This window comes from Rhea pennata, chromosome 15 (genome assembly GCF_028389875.1).
Source record: "Rhea pennata isolate bPtePen1 chromosome 15, bPtePen1.pri, whole genome shotgun sequence".
NCBI classification, from domain to species: Eukaryota; Metazoa; Chordata; class Aves; order Rheiformes; family Rheidae; genus Rhea; species Rhea pennata.
The window spans coordinates 15,194,067-15,208,301 of NC_084677.1; the positions used below are offsets into that span (position 1 = coordinate 15,194,067).

Sequence of the window (14,235 nt, forward strand, 5' to 3'; positions counted from 1 at the left end):
ATGGCTCAGCAATTTAGATGATCAAACATGTCAAACACTGTGTTTCATCAGTGAATTTCAATTAATGTTGAGCTTTTCAATTTGTTGTTTAAATTAATGCATGAGATCATATGCAATAAATCACCTCTTATTATGTATATTTATTAATAGCTTTATATTTAGGCAGTGAGGATCAATAATGTTAAGACTTGTATATTATTAGAATATAATAAATCATGTAGCTTGTTTTATTGGTTTTGCTGGGTAAATGTATATTCCAGATTATTTTGCATCTTCACCACTTCCTCTGCAGAGGATTTTGAAGACTAATATTGATTGACTTTATTTGGAATGAATACAGAATTGTAATATTCATCGGAGCCCAAATGGGACCCCAGTTCTGTTCACTCAAGCAAATATTTTATTGTAGTTAGCGGGAAGGCGTGCTGTGAGTGCGTTCGGAGTTGCAGTCCTGGTGGTTACCGGCGCGTACTTGCTGGCACATCGCATAATCGCTTTGTGAAATGCTGATAGCAACACTTGCTGTGCTACAGGTCATAGCAGGAGAAATAACAGGATGTTTGCAGGATAAATTGATGTGATTTTGTTTTCTCTTGTGAAACTAAGTTACATCCTATCAAAAATACAAACAGCACATCTGGTTTTCACATATGATTGGTGAAAAGCTTTGAGAAAAGATCAGCTTAAATGACTGCAGATCTTGCTTGTAGCTTGCTACATTTTTTTCCAACCTACTTGAATTCCTTAAGATGAAAGTGCAAGCAACTTGTTCTTACAAGCCGTTTATATTGCCTTGTCTGTATTTTTTAAAACTTCACAGTCGGTTTGCTTAGGCTACAATAGAACTGTACCTACAATTGAATAAAATGCTTCTCAAAACAGTACTCGGATGATAATTGCATTGAAGAGACTATGACAGTTTTAGCTACCATGATAATTACTGCAACCTTAATGCCTGTGGGATTTTGACATGATGCTCTTCAATTTTATGCTGCATAGAAGAAAGAGTTACATGACAGCATGCTCTACAGTTTCTGGAATTTTGTCTTTGTTTAATTAAACGTCTAATATCTTTTCTTTAGTTCTAATGATAAAGTGTAGGTTTTTGTGGTTATTACTGTAACTTCAATTAAAGCATTAAATCTGTTTGCTTTCAAGAAATAAAACTGTTGAGGAGAGGTTTTTTTTTTAATTATGCTGCACTTATCCTCTGATATAGGCTCTCTGACATGTTATGGCACTTTATTTGTCATGCTTCATGCCTTCATGAGGTGGTGTTTAGTTTAGATACCGAAGCAAACTATCCTATAAAATCCTGTGTTATAAATATAAACCTTTATAAACCTCTCGGGAAGAGTCTTCTGAACTGAGAATTAAAACATTCCATGATTCAAACCTATAAAATGAAAAGTAGCCCCCTGCTCTGAGTATTAATTTGCAGTGCAAAACCCTAAATCTAACCTGACATGGACTTGACTCTCTTTGAAATTCATATTCATCATAGCAAATAATTGTTGGCTTTTTTTTATGATGCTTTTACTATCCAAAAAAAAAAATAAAAAAAAAGCGCCTCCGAAAGGAGACAAACTACTGTGGTGGTAATACGCTGTATTAAATACAATGCTTGTGGAGAGGTTATATGAAATCCTTTAAATCAACATCTATTTTTCATTTTGCTGTGGTTTTTATTTGTTTACTTTTGTTTGTTTTCCCTGTTCTTAAAGAGCCACCATATTTTACTGCTGAGCCTGAGAGTCGGATTTTGGCTGAAGCGGAGAAGGATGTGGACATCTTATGCCAAGCGATGGGTGAGTGTGCAGAAGTAACTAAGCTCGTATGAGAGAAGAGTGTGGTCTGTATTGAAGAAAGTATCTTCTGTCAACTTCTGATGTTTTGAGGCCTGTACATAATTGCTCACTATCACTGATCTGGTGATTATAAGGCAGAATTTCCTTCTGCCGGAGTGATGTCCTCTGCCTTTGGGAAAATGGGCAGTCCTTGGAGCTTAGTTCAGTTCTGATGTGTGTAGTGCAGGCACACTCACGTTTGTCTGTTGGGCAGGACATCTCCTGCTCTTTCCCTTCTATGAGCTTGACTTTGTAGTTCTTACTGCTTGACAAGAATTAGCCTCTTGAGGCAGTAATTGAGCTGAGATAAAAGTATAGTTTTAGAACCCATCATTTGCAATACAAACAATAAATTCAATAGTTTAAACTTCCTTGTTTTATAGTGCTTTTGCATTGAGTGGAATGTCAGCAGCTGTAATATTTAAGTGTAGTTAAGAGTGCTGCTGAAGGACTGTTTCAGGCAGTTTTTAATTGGAAAGGGTTTTAATAACGTAAATGCCTTCAAATGTTTGTAATTCCAACTGAAAAAAAAATGCTTTTTAAGTTTTAGTTCCACAGAAATAGAAGTGCATCCTATTTTAGCACTCAAAAAAAAAAAGGAGGCATCATAATCTTGTGATTAAAGTAGGTAATTAAAAGTTAATAAAGTTGAATATTATGTTTGACTCTGTCAATGGATTTTCATGTCACTTTGGCAAGCCACTTGGCCTTTTGGTGCCTCGGTTTTCCTGATGCTGAGGTTAACAGGCAGTACTCATACAAATGCCCCAAGGTCCTTAGGTAAAAAGTGCACAATCTTGTTAAAAAGTTTTGGTAGTTTATTTGGATAGTTTATTTGGATGCATTCTTTCTTCAGATCAGGGCCAATTAAAATATTCTTCGTTGCATGATTATATTTCCATTACAATTTAAGCGTTTTTTGTCTTTCCATGTAGGAGCCAATACTGATTTTGTAGAGCTTTACAAATCTGTTAATGCGGTAAGCAAGCATGTGTATAAGGGTGCTCCTGTTGATTTGGAGTTTCAAAAGCCTTTGAGGTCTCTTAGCAAAGGCTCTTGAAGTAACTAAACTGTCAAGTTATAAGAGACTAGATCTCATTGTGAATTAATGGCTTTTTAAACAGAACAGGACTGGAACCTGTGCTGTTCACATAAATGCCTGGGAAAAGGTGGACAGTAAGATGATAACATTTGCTGATCATATGAAAATAATCAAGATAATCAAAATTAAAACTGACTGCAGAAGACTCACAGAAGGTTCTAATGACTCAAAGTGACAGGGCAGTAAACTTGCAGACGAAATTAGTGACAGACATGAAATCAGTTGTTATTTTTCAGAAAAGGTATGTCTTCCTGAAATGTCAGCTCAGCATCAGAAATAGAAAAGAATCAGCAAATGTCACTGCAGCACCGTGTGAAGCCATGGGGCACCCTCATCTCAAAGACTTTATACAACTTTAAGTGCTCCATTGGAGAAAGGAGTATAGAAAAACTAGAAATGGTGCAGAAAAGTAGGAGTAGGATAACTAGAGGTCTAGTGTGGCTTCTGAATAATGGGAAGTTAAATAGACTGGAACTCTTCATGCAAGAGATCAATGAAGGGTAGTTACCATACGGAAAGGTGATTAGGAAAAGATGATTCCCTTTTTCTTACTGCAAGAGTAGAGGAGTCACCCAATTACGTTTTCAGGTGGGAGAAGTACAAAATCTTCTGATAGTTGTCCAAAGAACTTATAAACTGTAGAGGTCTTTGGTGCAGGCAGTAGTTAAGATCAGAAATACAAATGGTTTAGAAAAACAAAATTAAATGTATTTGCGGAAGAATAACCTAGTAAGGACTATTAAACACAGCTGTGGGTGTGCAGCCTGTGGCTCAGGAAGTAGCTAAAGCACAGACTACTGGAGCTGAAAAGATGGAAATAGCATTTTGTCCTTGTTTTGTTCTTACATTTTGTGACTGAGCATCTAAGACAAACCAATTTCAGAGGAACGATATATGGCTATATAGACATTTATTCTGGCCATGTACTGTCATCTTCATGTTTCAGCATGTGTTATGTCAAACATGTTGGCATTTTCTATTGGAGAAGGTTTGTCAGGTAGCAGAATTAAATCCAATATTGTAACATTAGGGAAAATGAAATTAAAAGCATTCTCATTTTTATTTCAAAAATATTTCAGTTGTTCACAGCTATGTGATCAGTCTCTGGTCTGTCTCACTATCACTGTGGGAAAACTATCTGCAATCTCAAGTGTTTTTCAATTATTACAAAAAAAAATCCTTGAGAGGTTAGGGAGATAAGAGGGTGATTTCTAACTCTTCCTTCTGTTTTGACCCATCCTTTGAGCAATTTAGCTCCCAATGGGATTAACAGGGCACAAATAATCATTCTCAGTAGATGAGGTTTTATTTGAGATATGAGAACCCTTACTAGAGCCAAATAATTTATTTCTACTGAACTCTTTTAGTGCACCTCTGATTTGTTGATGAATGTGGCATGGGAGCATGGAAACTTGTCTTCACGTGGATTATGTTGCTGGCTATCTGTATCACGGGCTTGTAAGGGGCAGGTACTAGCTCTATACACTACCTAAATACAGAGGCCTTTTAACCCATTATTGTACAAATCTGCACTCAAAAAAAGGGTAAGGGAAGGCTGCTGTCCTCCTGCTCCAAGATAGGAGCTGGCATAATAGCACTAGGGGAATGCAGAGCTGCCCTGCACCTTCACTGCAGATAGGAAGGCAGATTGCATTTCTCGCAGCCCCGTGGAACGCTGTGCACAAAGCGCATTTGCTCAGGCTTTGTGCGCTTTGAATGTGTGAGAGACAGATTAATTTCACAGTATAAGCAGAGATTAACTGTAAATAAAATTGCAACTTGCACAGACTAGCTTTTTACTTCCCCATAATAGAGTTTCAGTGCATCAGACTGCACTGTAGCCATGCTCTGCCGTATATCTTTCAGCAGTTGCTGATGCTCACTGCATTTTCAATGGGTTTCCTTTAAATGCTTTTTCTTATTTGCTTATAGAAAGTTTAGAGCTGCAGGCAGTGGTGGTTGTGTCTAGGGAGCACAGTTAATTGGACTTTAGTTCTACCTGTTTAGAGAAGCACGAGGAAGGATGCTTTGGGGACTCCCCAGTGGCCCACTGGGAGGTAGCGAAGGCTATAAAAAAACAACAAAAATGACACTGTGAATATTTAGAGTCTTTCATCCAGGTTCTTAAATAAGTTACAATTGGCAAAGAGTCAAGCATCTGTTTCACAGATGGGGAAACTGAGCCTCAGAGTGCATAAATTATTTGCCCAAGGTTACAGAGAAAGTGGCAAAGCCAGAAGCAAAGTCTCAGTTTCCTGGCTTCCAGTCTCCTCTGCAACACTAGCTTAATTTGTCAGCCTCTCTTTGAAAAATGAATAGCACTGTATGCATGCTGAGAACTAAGCTTATTTTATTTATTATTGCTAGTCTTTTAGGCCACTCTGCAATCCCTCAAACAATAAGGTAGGAGCAAATACTGCTTGGAAAGATGTAGTCCAGCAGGTCTTTAAAGTATTTTCTTCTTTTCATTTTTTTACCAGAAGGGTTTGGAGAGAAAGAGAAGGAAAATTCCTAGGGGGAAGAGGGAATAGGAGAGAAGAAACTAGATTTAACTATTTTTATAGCTAAAGAGGTAGCAAAATGAAAATAGAAAATTTGTACAACTTTGAAGATGCATCTCTGGGAAGATCACTAAAGCCCAAATGAATGCTGCTGACAGGCTCCAGAATGCTTAGATAAGATCCTGTTATTCAGGCTTATGACTTTGAGTAGAGGAAGATATCTGTAACTCAAAAAATGAGAAAAATAGAGATGGTAATATTCAGTTTGTCAGCTGCGTTGGCGATAGGAAGGTGCATCTCACAGTGATTATAGGATTAGAAGGTTTGGTAATACTGTTAGTAGAATGGGACTTATGGAATGACACTAATGTTAAAGGTTTGAAGTATTGAATGCAGGATTTCATTATTTCCAAAGTGCCCATCAAGCCTAATGTGTGGGAAAATGGACTTGCTGTTATTTAAACTTGAAATCATTTCCAGGCTCCTCTGCATCAAGAGGACTATTCCATTTTGTGTCATCTGTTTCTTCATTACTCAGTGATAATTTGTATTTGCCCGGGAGGATTTTCAAGAGATGAACAACACTCTCACCGAGAATTGTGAACACTGAAATTTACGCTAATTCTGTATATGGGCTGTTGTATGAAATTTAAATTATGTGCATTGCAAGCTAGCGCACTGCCTCGGTCCTCTATCAGACAACGTGCTGTACGTACCGGGTTTCTTCCTGAGCTGAATGCCTCCTAGATTATGAGTACATTTTATTTTAGCAACAGAACAAAAGCATCAGAGGTGATTGTAATAAATGACACATGTTTATAAAAAGAACAGGGGGAATTGAATGTTGTTTTTCAGTCATTCCTTATATTGTTTGTACACTCTTTCTAGGAGTTCCTATAGCTTTTGCTTGTGTACAGAGAACAAGTAGATTGAAAGGAGATATAAATGGATGTATAATATAAAAGTATTTACTTGGGGGACTTTTATAATTATGATGATGATAATGTGGATCATCTTGTAGTGCTTTCCCTCTGAGGACCTTAAGGCATTGCCAGCAATGCGGTGAAGCGCGTTGTCTGCACGTGATCAGTTCACAACTTGCGTCGCGTTCTTAGTGCTTCTCTGATATTCAGGCAAATTTCACTCGCCGATGGATTAAACTGCACTGTTTCACTATGATACAAATAACTGTTATTCTCACCTTATCACAAATGAATGTGAAGCACCAAGGTTTTAAGTGATAGATGTTAAAAGTAGCCACTGATTATGCAAATATTGTGTTTTGGTCAGCTTGATACCCTTCTGATCCTGTGGTCACCCCGTCACACAACAAAGCATCTGCTTCACGTAAGGGCTCTGCACAGAGCCCCCAGCATTTGGCCGGGAAGAGTTAGGGATTTCTGGGCCGTAAAGACAAGACAGTGTCTGATACGGGGAATGAAACAAACGCTGGTGCATGTCTGTTCTTTCGGCCCAGTGACTCCCCAAGAAATGGGAATCCTACACTAACTGTAAATACATAACGTACAGCCACTTGATCCTAGCTAACTGGGATATGACTACAGCATTACTATGTCAGTATTTGTACAACATGCACATGAAAGAAAACAGGAATAAATGGGACAATAATTTGTATAATAGTTACAATAAGGTATAATAGTTTTGTTTCTGTTAACGTCTACATTTTTCAAAAATAAATTAAGTTTCAGAATGAATAGAAATAATAACTTAAAACTGTCCCATCATTTGCAACATGCAGTTTGCACATCAGCTAAAACTAAGCCACCAAACTCTAATATGGTCATATGAGCAGGTTTTGTTTTTAGGTGTAGGTTGCAATTTTCTTTCTATTTTGACATCTTAGCTACAGTAGCAGAGAAGAATCTTATTTGGAATGGAACAGTCTTACAGACTTGCAGTGTTACCACATTGCTGCTGCTTAAGTAACGTGATTCTGGCTTTCAATATGAAATTGCTCTAAATCTTATTTTGTGGTAGCATGAAATATGATTGGGTGAACAAAGTAATTTAATAACACGTTTTCTCAACATTTCCCCTTTCACTGCTGGTTTTATTCCCACGTGTTCTACAGTATATTATTGCTATTGATAATGTAAGTTGCAGCCTCCATTTATCAAAAGCAGCTTGTAGAAATGTAAGTAATTGGTGTGGAAGGATGGGATACCAGTGATATGACCGTAATAGTACTATGTATTTTAACGATACAAAATGCATTGTACAACAACTAATAATGAAATTCTCTTGTTCTATAGGCATCCCTGTTCCCACCCTGGTCTGGTATAAGGACTCCGTTCCTCTTGGCAAGCTGCAGAACCCTCGCTACAAAGTACTGCTGAGCGGTGGGCTGCGGATCCACGGGCTGCAGCCTGAGGACTCTGGGATCTACCAGTGTTTTGCGAGTAATAAAGCTGGGGAGATGCAGACATACACCTACCTGGATGTAACTAGTGAGTAAGGAGCTACAACAAAGAGTCATGAGTTGCACTGTCATTTCTGCTTGTTATATAAAATGACAGGAACGCAAACCAGATAGATTTCTCCATTGCTCTGTGCTTGTATCGTTCAATGCGCATTCACAGGACCTTGATTTTCGTAAAGTGTAGGTGTTGCAACTGTCACATACCCCAAAATTCCCTGTGTGACCTGAACAAGGTGTATCAAAGCCTGTAGAAAATATTTCCAGGGCATTAGTGGATTGAGATTAGCTCTCTTAACATCATTCTACGGAAGGAGAAATACAATGCAAAAAAAAAAAAAAAAAAAAAAAAAAAAAAAAAAAAAAAAAAAGAGTTAATTGTAAAATAATTTTCTTTATCCTTTACACTTAAATAGCTTTGGTCTGCTCTAATGTAATCACCCTCTGAATTTGTGTTACTGCTTCACGATTTTGCATGGTATCATTGTATCTGCATTTTATCAATATTTTGTAAGGAAAACAAAGAAAATCCAAGTTGAATATATTTCTTTTTTTGGCCAAAGAGTCTGATTAAATGATTTAGCTAATGAAGTACACTCTTCTCTATGGAAGAACTCCAAATACTAATATTGTCTTTTAAAAACAGTTATAGACAGGTACACCCATAATACTTTAACTCCTTGAGAACAAAAATGATGTTAGCTGTGATGTCTCATCTTCAGGAAGCTGATACTCAACCCAAGGGCAGTTTACAAGTATTGATCAGAATACCTATTGACCTTAGAAAATAGAACAGCCCCAATTCAATATATATGTAGGAAACTGCCGCAAAAAATGTAATAAAATGCAACTGGGGGAAAATAAGAGAGAATGAAACTTGGAATATGTCTTGGATGAGAATCAGATTCTGAATTTTTTTGGCTGACATTTAAGTTTGAAAGTTAATGCCTTTCTCAAGTTGCTTTTCATCTTTAAGAACTCTAGGTTGTGGAGGCGAAAGAAAATACTTTTGTTTATCTATATTTCTCAAATTTCCCCCAAATGCTCATTTTGCACTTTATCCTCCTTTACCTGTAAGCCATCTTACTTGTACAAGTGTAAACACTGATAGATTTATATTTTCCATGTAGGTAATAAACTGAGTTATATAATTCCTAGGAGATGAATAATAAAAGGTTACAGTCACTACTGAAAAGTTTTCGTGTGTTACTGACATGTTCTTCTCCATGATAAGCTCTGTAAAAGTAGTCCATGATAATACCTAGGAGATCTTTCTGATAGCTGATTTATTGAGTTTTTAAAATTTTTGATTCTAGACATTAAACCAGCATTTATACAGCCTCCAGTGGATACTACTGTTACTGAGGGGATGACTGCAGTGCTAACCTGTGAAGTTTCAGGGGCTCCAAAACCTGCCATCTCATGGAAGAGAGGTAACCAGCTTTATGCCATTGTGGAAAAGCTGTGATCCGTATTTTCTTGCGCACTCTTACTATGGAGATTCTGTAGAGCCATTTAGCACGTCCTTCTCGATTTCTTTGGTTCTCTGAGCAGAGGGCTTGTTTTGCCATCTGAGTAGCCTGGCTGGTTTGTAAGTCTTTTGGAAGAACTGGAATTGCAGTGCTTCATCCTTGCAGTCTAGGTAACAACAGTCATGCTGTTTTTTTCCTTCTGTTTCAGGGAACCAGATCTTAGCCAGTGGCTCAGTGCAGATTCCTCGGTTCTTTCTTCTTGAATCGGGAGGGCTCCAGATAACACCCGTTTTCCTTCAAGATGCTGGCAATTATACTTGCTGTGCAGTCAATTCTGAAGGAGCTCTGAAGGCCTTTGTGATGCTGACGGTGTGGAGTAAGGATGATGCTTTGTTTAAAGTCTAACTTTAATCAAGTATTATTTCATAAGTGATTATAACTTTCTATTTAATAGAGATACTTGTATAATTTAATAGGAATAATGTATCTATTTTAGGAAACCAGTCAGAAGTATCTTTTTTGTTTGTAAAGTTATGCATATAAACTTTCATGTTTTGTGCTTATCTAATCACAATAACAGTTTCACTCAAGTTTTAACCTTGGTGAATCCTCATTGGCCTGCATTGTACGTCAGCCCTGTAACTTGCAGATTTGGCTGTTTGCAATTGCTTCTGCCTCCAGGAGTCTGCAGGCAGCGTAGAGCTGCCCATGCCGTTGCTAAGGCTGTGGTCCCAGCTACTGTGGATAAGATTTTCCTCAAACCTCTGTGTTTCTCTGTGGCCCTGGGCAATGTTGGAAGTGAAAGCAAAGTACAGCAGACTTCAGCTGCTCTCTCATGCTACAGATTGCCTGAGCACAGGACAGGCCATGAAATGATTTTGCTCTTCACCATTTGCCCTTCATCTCTATTTGCTTTTGTTTTTTTTCCTGTTAGCGTAGAGAGTCTGATCTGTTAGTTTCACCTGTGTTACTCCTAGGTGACGCTACCATCCAGGAGAGGTAAAATACAAGTTCCATGTGAGTAATCCAAACCCAAGGTGTTGAAGTATAACAGATTTTTGCTACTAACAGTAGGAAATAACAATCCTTGGGCTGAAAAAAAAATAATTAAAAATAATGGTGACAATAATGATAATGAATAAAATAGTGTAGAGGCCCTTTCTCTTCTCCTCTACTTGACGTACAGCCCTGACACTGATTATGATACTGCTTTATGGTGCATTTTTGACATCTGTTAATCTCTAAGCAGTCCAAGTTATATCAGTGACATTTTGCCTTTTGAATTTGAGAATACCTGAAAACAATATTGGCAGTAAAGGTGATATACACATGTCATATGGCCATCCTATCTATGCCAAAGTGACAAAACAAAGATGCTGTATGTATCAGGATATTGCACGCTGTCCGCTATCCATGTGTGCATGCAGAGGAATTCACATTATTAACTCTCAAAGGAATGGTGCTAGTATCTATTAAAGATAGCTCCTGTTCATTGTATGGCCTAGGGAGTGGGCAGGAAGGGAATATAACCTAATAATACTTGTTTAGCAACGTTATGAAGCTGGAAGGCATACACAGGTACATCTGGAATAATGCTAAAAATTAAGCGCTGTTAGATACAGCCTATGATGATATCTCATGTTTGCCTTTGAGTTCTCTGATTTTCTCTCGTGCGTGTATGAGATATTTCAGTAGCTACTGGTTATCTGTAGGGATTTGGGATGGATTAACATTAGCCACCTATCTTCTATGCTTGTCCTAGTTGTCTAGCTGCTTCAGCTGATGCTATCTGCTGCCACTCCAGTGTACTGAGCATAATAGAGATCTTTCACACTAGATCTGGTTGCTGTAGTTACAGGCAATTATTGTGTTCTGGGTCTCCAGGAGGTGCTTGAATAAAGATGTTTTGCAACATTTGGGTAAACAACACATCTTTCTTATATGGAAAATTCACGCTCCCAGCAACTCCTCCTCCTTTGTCCTCTTTCACAGATTTGACGAGATTCTAAGGTGCCATTTACATTTTCCTTTTTCTGAGTGTTTTCAGGAATATTCTTTGCTTGCCCAGGTTTTGTTTGTTTATTTTTGTTTCCTCAACTCAAAACAGTACGACTCGTTTCCTGACTAAATGTATGTTTTCATGTGTTCGCCTAGCATTATAAACATACAGGCAGCTTTATGACTTCAGGGAGTTGCCAGAGACCTGTAGTGCAGTGAGAGTTAGCATGGTGTTCGCGCTCCTGCTGCTTGGGTGGCTGCCAGTCCAGGCCTGGGCCGTCTGCTGCTGTCCCGTCCACGCCGCGCGCCCCACAGCGCCCAGCCTCCTCCCGGCACGACGCCGTTCGAGGGAAGGGGGCCTGCGCAGCAAAGGCTTCGAGAGAGACAGTCTGCTTGCTTTGAATGGCGAGCGTTGGGTTGCCTGCTCGCACAGTAACTACCCAAGTCCAAATGCTGTAGTTTCACCTGAACTGTGGCTTGTGCCTTTCAGATCGGACTGTCATTGTTCACCCTCCCGAGGACAGCACTGTGATCAAGGGAACCACAGCTGCTCTGCAATGTGAAGCAACTCATGATCCTAGAATTTCAATCAGGTTGGTGGTGTCAGTTCTTATTTGTGTGGTTTATCTGAGCTTAATTTCATAAGCTGTGTGAATAGCATTAGGTTGAAAAGTTTCAGGACCCCAGATTTTAACACCAGACCCCTGATACCTGCATTATAAGGTTGTACACTGTATCATTAATCACATAAATCCCATCTTCCATTTCAGCCTTATGTATTATTTACAATGAGCTATGTTCCACTTCATGACTTCAATGCAGCCTTCCATGATTTTACTGTCAAGGTTAATACACTATCAATAAAACCAACTTGTCAGAAGCTGATACTTAATGAAAGTAAAAGCCAAAGAGAAGAAATAGGCTTTCAGAAGTGTTTACATTGGGGTGCATGAAAATGATGCAAGAAATGCCCCTGTTCTTGGAAAGAGCTCAGTAACTAGGGGCTATATTCTGCTCTTAGAGTGTAAAGGCAAACAGAATTTGTCTTAAGTATTAGCATTTGCACTAGAGTGTTTAAAGGAAGCTCACCATTTAAAAATAAATCTGACATGAAAATTTATGTAGTCTGAAAGGAGCACAAATGTAAGAAAGTGCAGGGAACAGCTTGGAAGGTGCTAGAATAGTGAACTACCAGAAAGAGCTTAAAAGAAGAGAAATACGGATGTAAAAATACTATGTAAAAATACTCAATTTGGGGACCATGGAGTATATACATCTCTGTGATGTGTTGTTATGAAAGTGTTTTAACAGATGAGCTTCTAGTAAACCTTGCCACAGCAGTTTAAGATGTCTCTGATTATGGCAATCTAAGGTTATTACAGCCTTAGGAGACACGGCCAACACCTCAGTAAACTTCGCAGCCTGATGATTCAGTTTAAACTGCTGATGAGGGCTGGCTTACAAACTTGGTCATTTAGGGGTAGCTCATTTTTTCCATGTAAAATCCATAATATTGTTTATAAGTTATACTGAATCGTGAATGTAATTACCTTTTTCATTCTGATCACTGATAATAAAACCAAGATTTGGTGAAAGATACTGTTCTTGAAAGTGACTGTAGGGGCCTGTTATTTTTGAAGTATGATTGTAGAAGCTAGTATCTTATTGTCCAGTTCAAATAAATATAGTTTAAAGGTATTGTTTGTATTTACTAACTGAAACATTGTGATACTCAGATATGTTTGGAAGAAAGACAGCATTGTAATAAATCCGTCCAGTAGTTCCAGGATTACAGTAGAAAAGGGTGGAACCCTCCTCATCAGCCAGACATGGTCAGGTGACATCGGAGATTATACTTGCGAGGTGATTTCTTTTGGAGGAAATGACTCCAGAATGGCTCGACTAGAAGTGATGTGAGTATTCCACCTTAAAGATATACTGTGTATTTTTCAGATACCATTGAACATTTTTCTAGCATATTCCAGGAGATCTGGGGAGAGTGGATGTTCGTTTTTTTGCTAGTGAAATTGCCTTGAAATATCCTTGCTTTTGTATGCAGCCATGCTGCTTTGATCTCCAAGTAACTGAAGCCAGCTATGCCAGTTGTTGTTTGTAGATCTTTATGGATGGGCATCTGTGCTTGTCCAGCCGATTGAATAACTTGAGCTTAGAGGAGAGTGCTTCATGCTGCAGTGGAGTGCTGCAGAAGATATATGGGAAACTGTCCTGTTTAACGTCTTCATCAGTGGTCTGGAGGGGGTGTCAGAGTGCACACTCATCAAGTTTGCAGATGGTACCAAAAGTTGGAGGAACGGTTGATAAGGGCAAGGGCACCATTCAGAGGGAGCTAGACAAGCTGGAGCTGTGGGTCAGCAGGAACCTTATGAAATTCAATAAGGATCTTAAAAAAAAAAAAAAAAAAAAAAAAAAAAGTCTAAGTTCCGTTCACTTCCGAAAAAGGATTATAAAAATGGCATTGTGGAGTTCCATATTTTCTATTTCTACCACTCCAGTGGAATGAAATACATTAGCATTTTATTTTTATCACTAAAAGCAGCAGCTATGGTTTTGGTGCATGTGAGTAGATCATATGAATGAGAAGGTAATGTTTTATGTAGTCTTTCTATGTAGTTTCTCTTTTTTTTTCCTTTTTTTTTTTTTTTTTGAGCAGTGCTGCATGCTTTAATTTAACTAAAATTGCATCTGTTTCTGCTGGTCATGCCTGGTCTCTCTGAGAAGATGGCAACTTCTGTTGCTGGCAGTATAATGAGCTCACCTCAGAGGTTTGCTATGCAGAGCACTGTTTGATACAGCATTATTCTGACAGTGCCAAGGCTAGATCAGATGCCCATTTTGAGAGAGCGGTCATACATTCTCT

General features: G+C 38.4%; 1 protein-coding gene across 3 annotated transcripts in view; it reads left to right on the top strand.

The window, feature by feature from the left end:
- Window positions 1–14,235, top strand: part of SDK1 (sidekick cell adhesion molecule 1) — a 409,478-nt gene that overhangs the window by 256,872 nt on the left and 138,371 nt on the right. For all 3 annotated transcript variants that reach the window (XM_062587900.1, XM_062587901.1, XM_062587902.1), the window contains 6 exons: window positions 1,725–1,808; window positions 7,724–7,918; window positions 9,204–9,320; window positions 9,568–9,735; window positions 11,848–11,950; window positions 13,094–13,270. In XM_062587900.1, coding sequence (XP_062443884.1) covers window positions 1,725–1,808; window positions 7,724–7,918; window positions 9,204–9,320; window positions 9,568–9,735; window positions 11,848–11,950; window positions 13,094–13,270 — 844 coding nt within the window. The remainder of the gene's footprint in view (window positions 1–1,724; window positions 1,809–7,723; window positions 7,919–9,203; window positions 9,321–9,567; window positions 9,736–11,847; window positions 11,951–13,093; window positions 13,271–14,235) is intronic.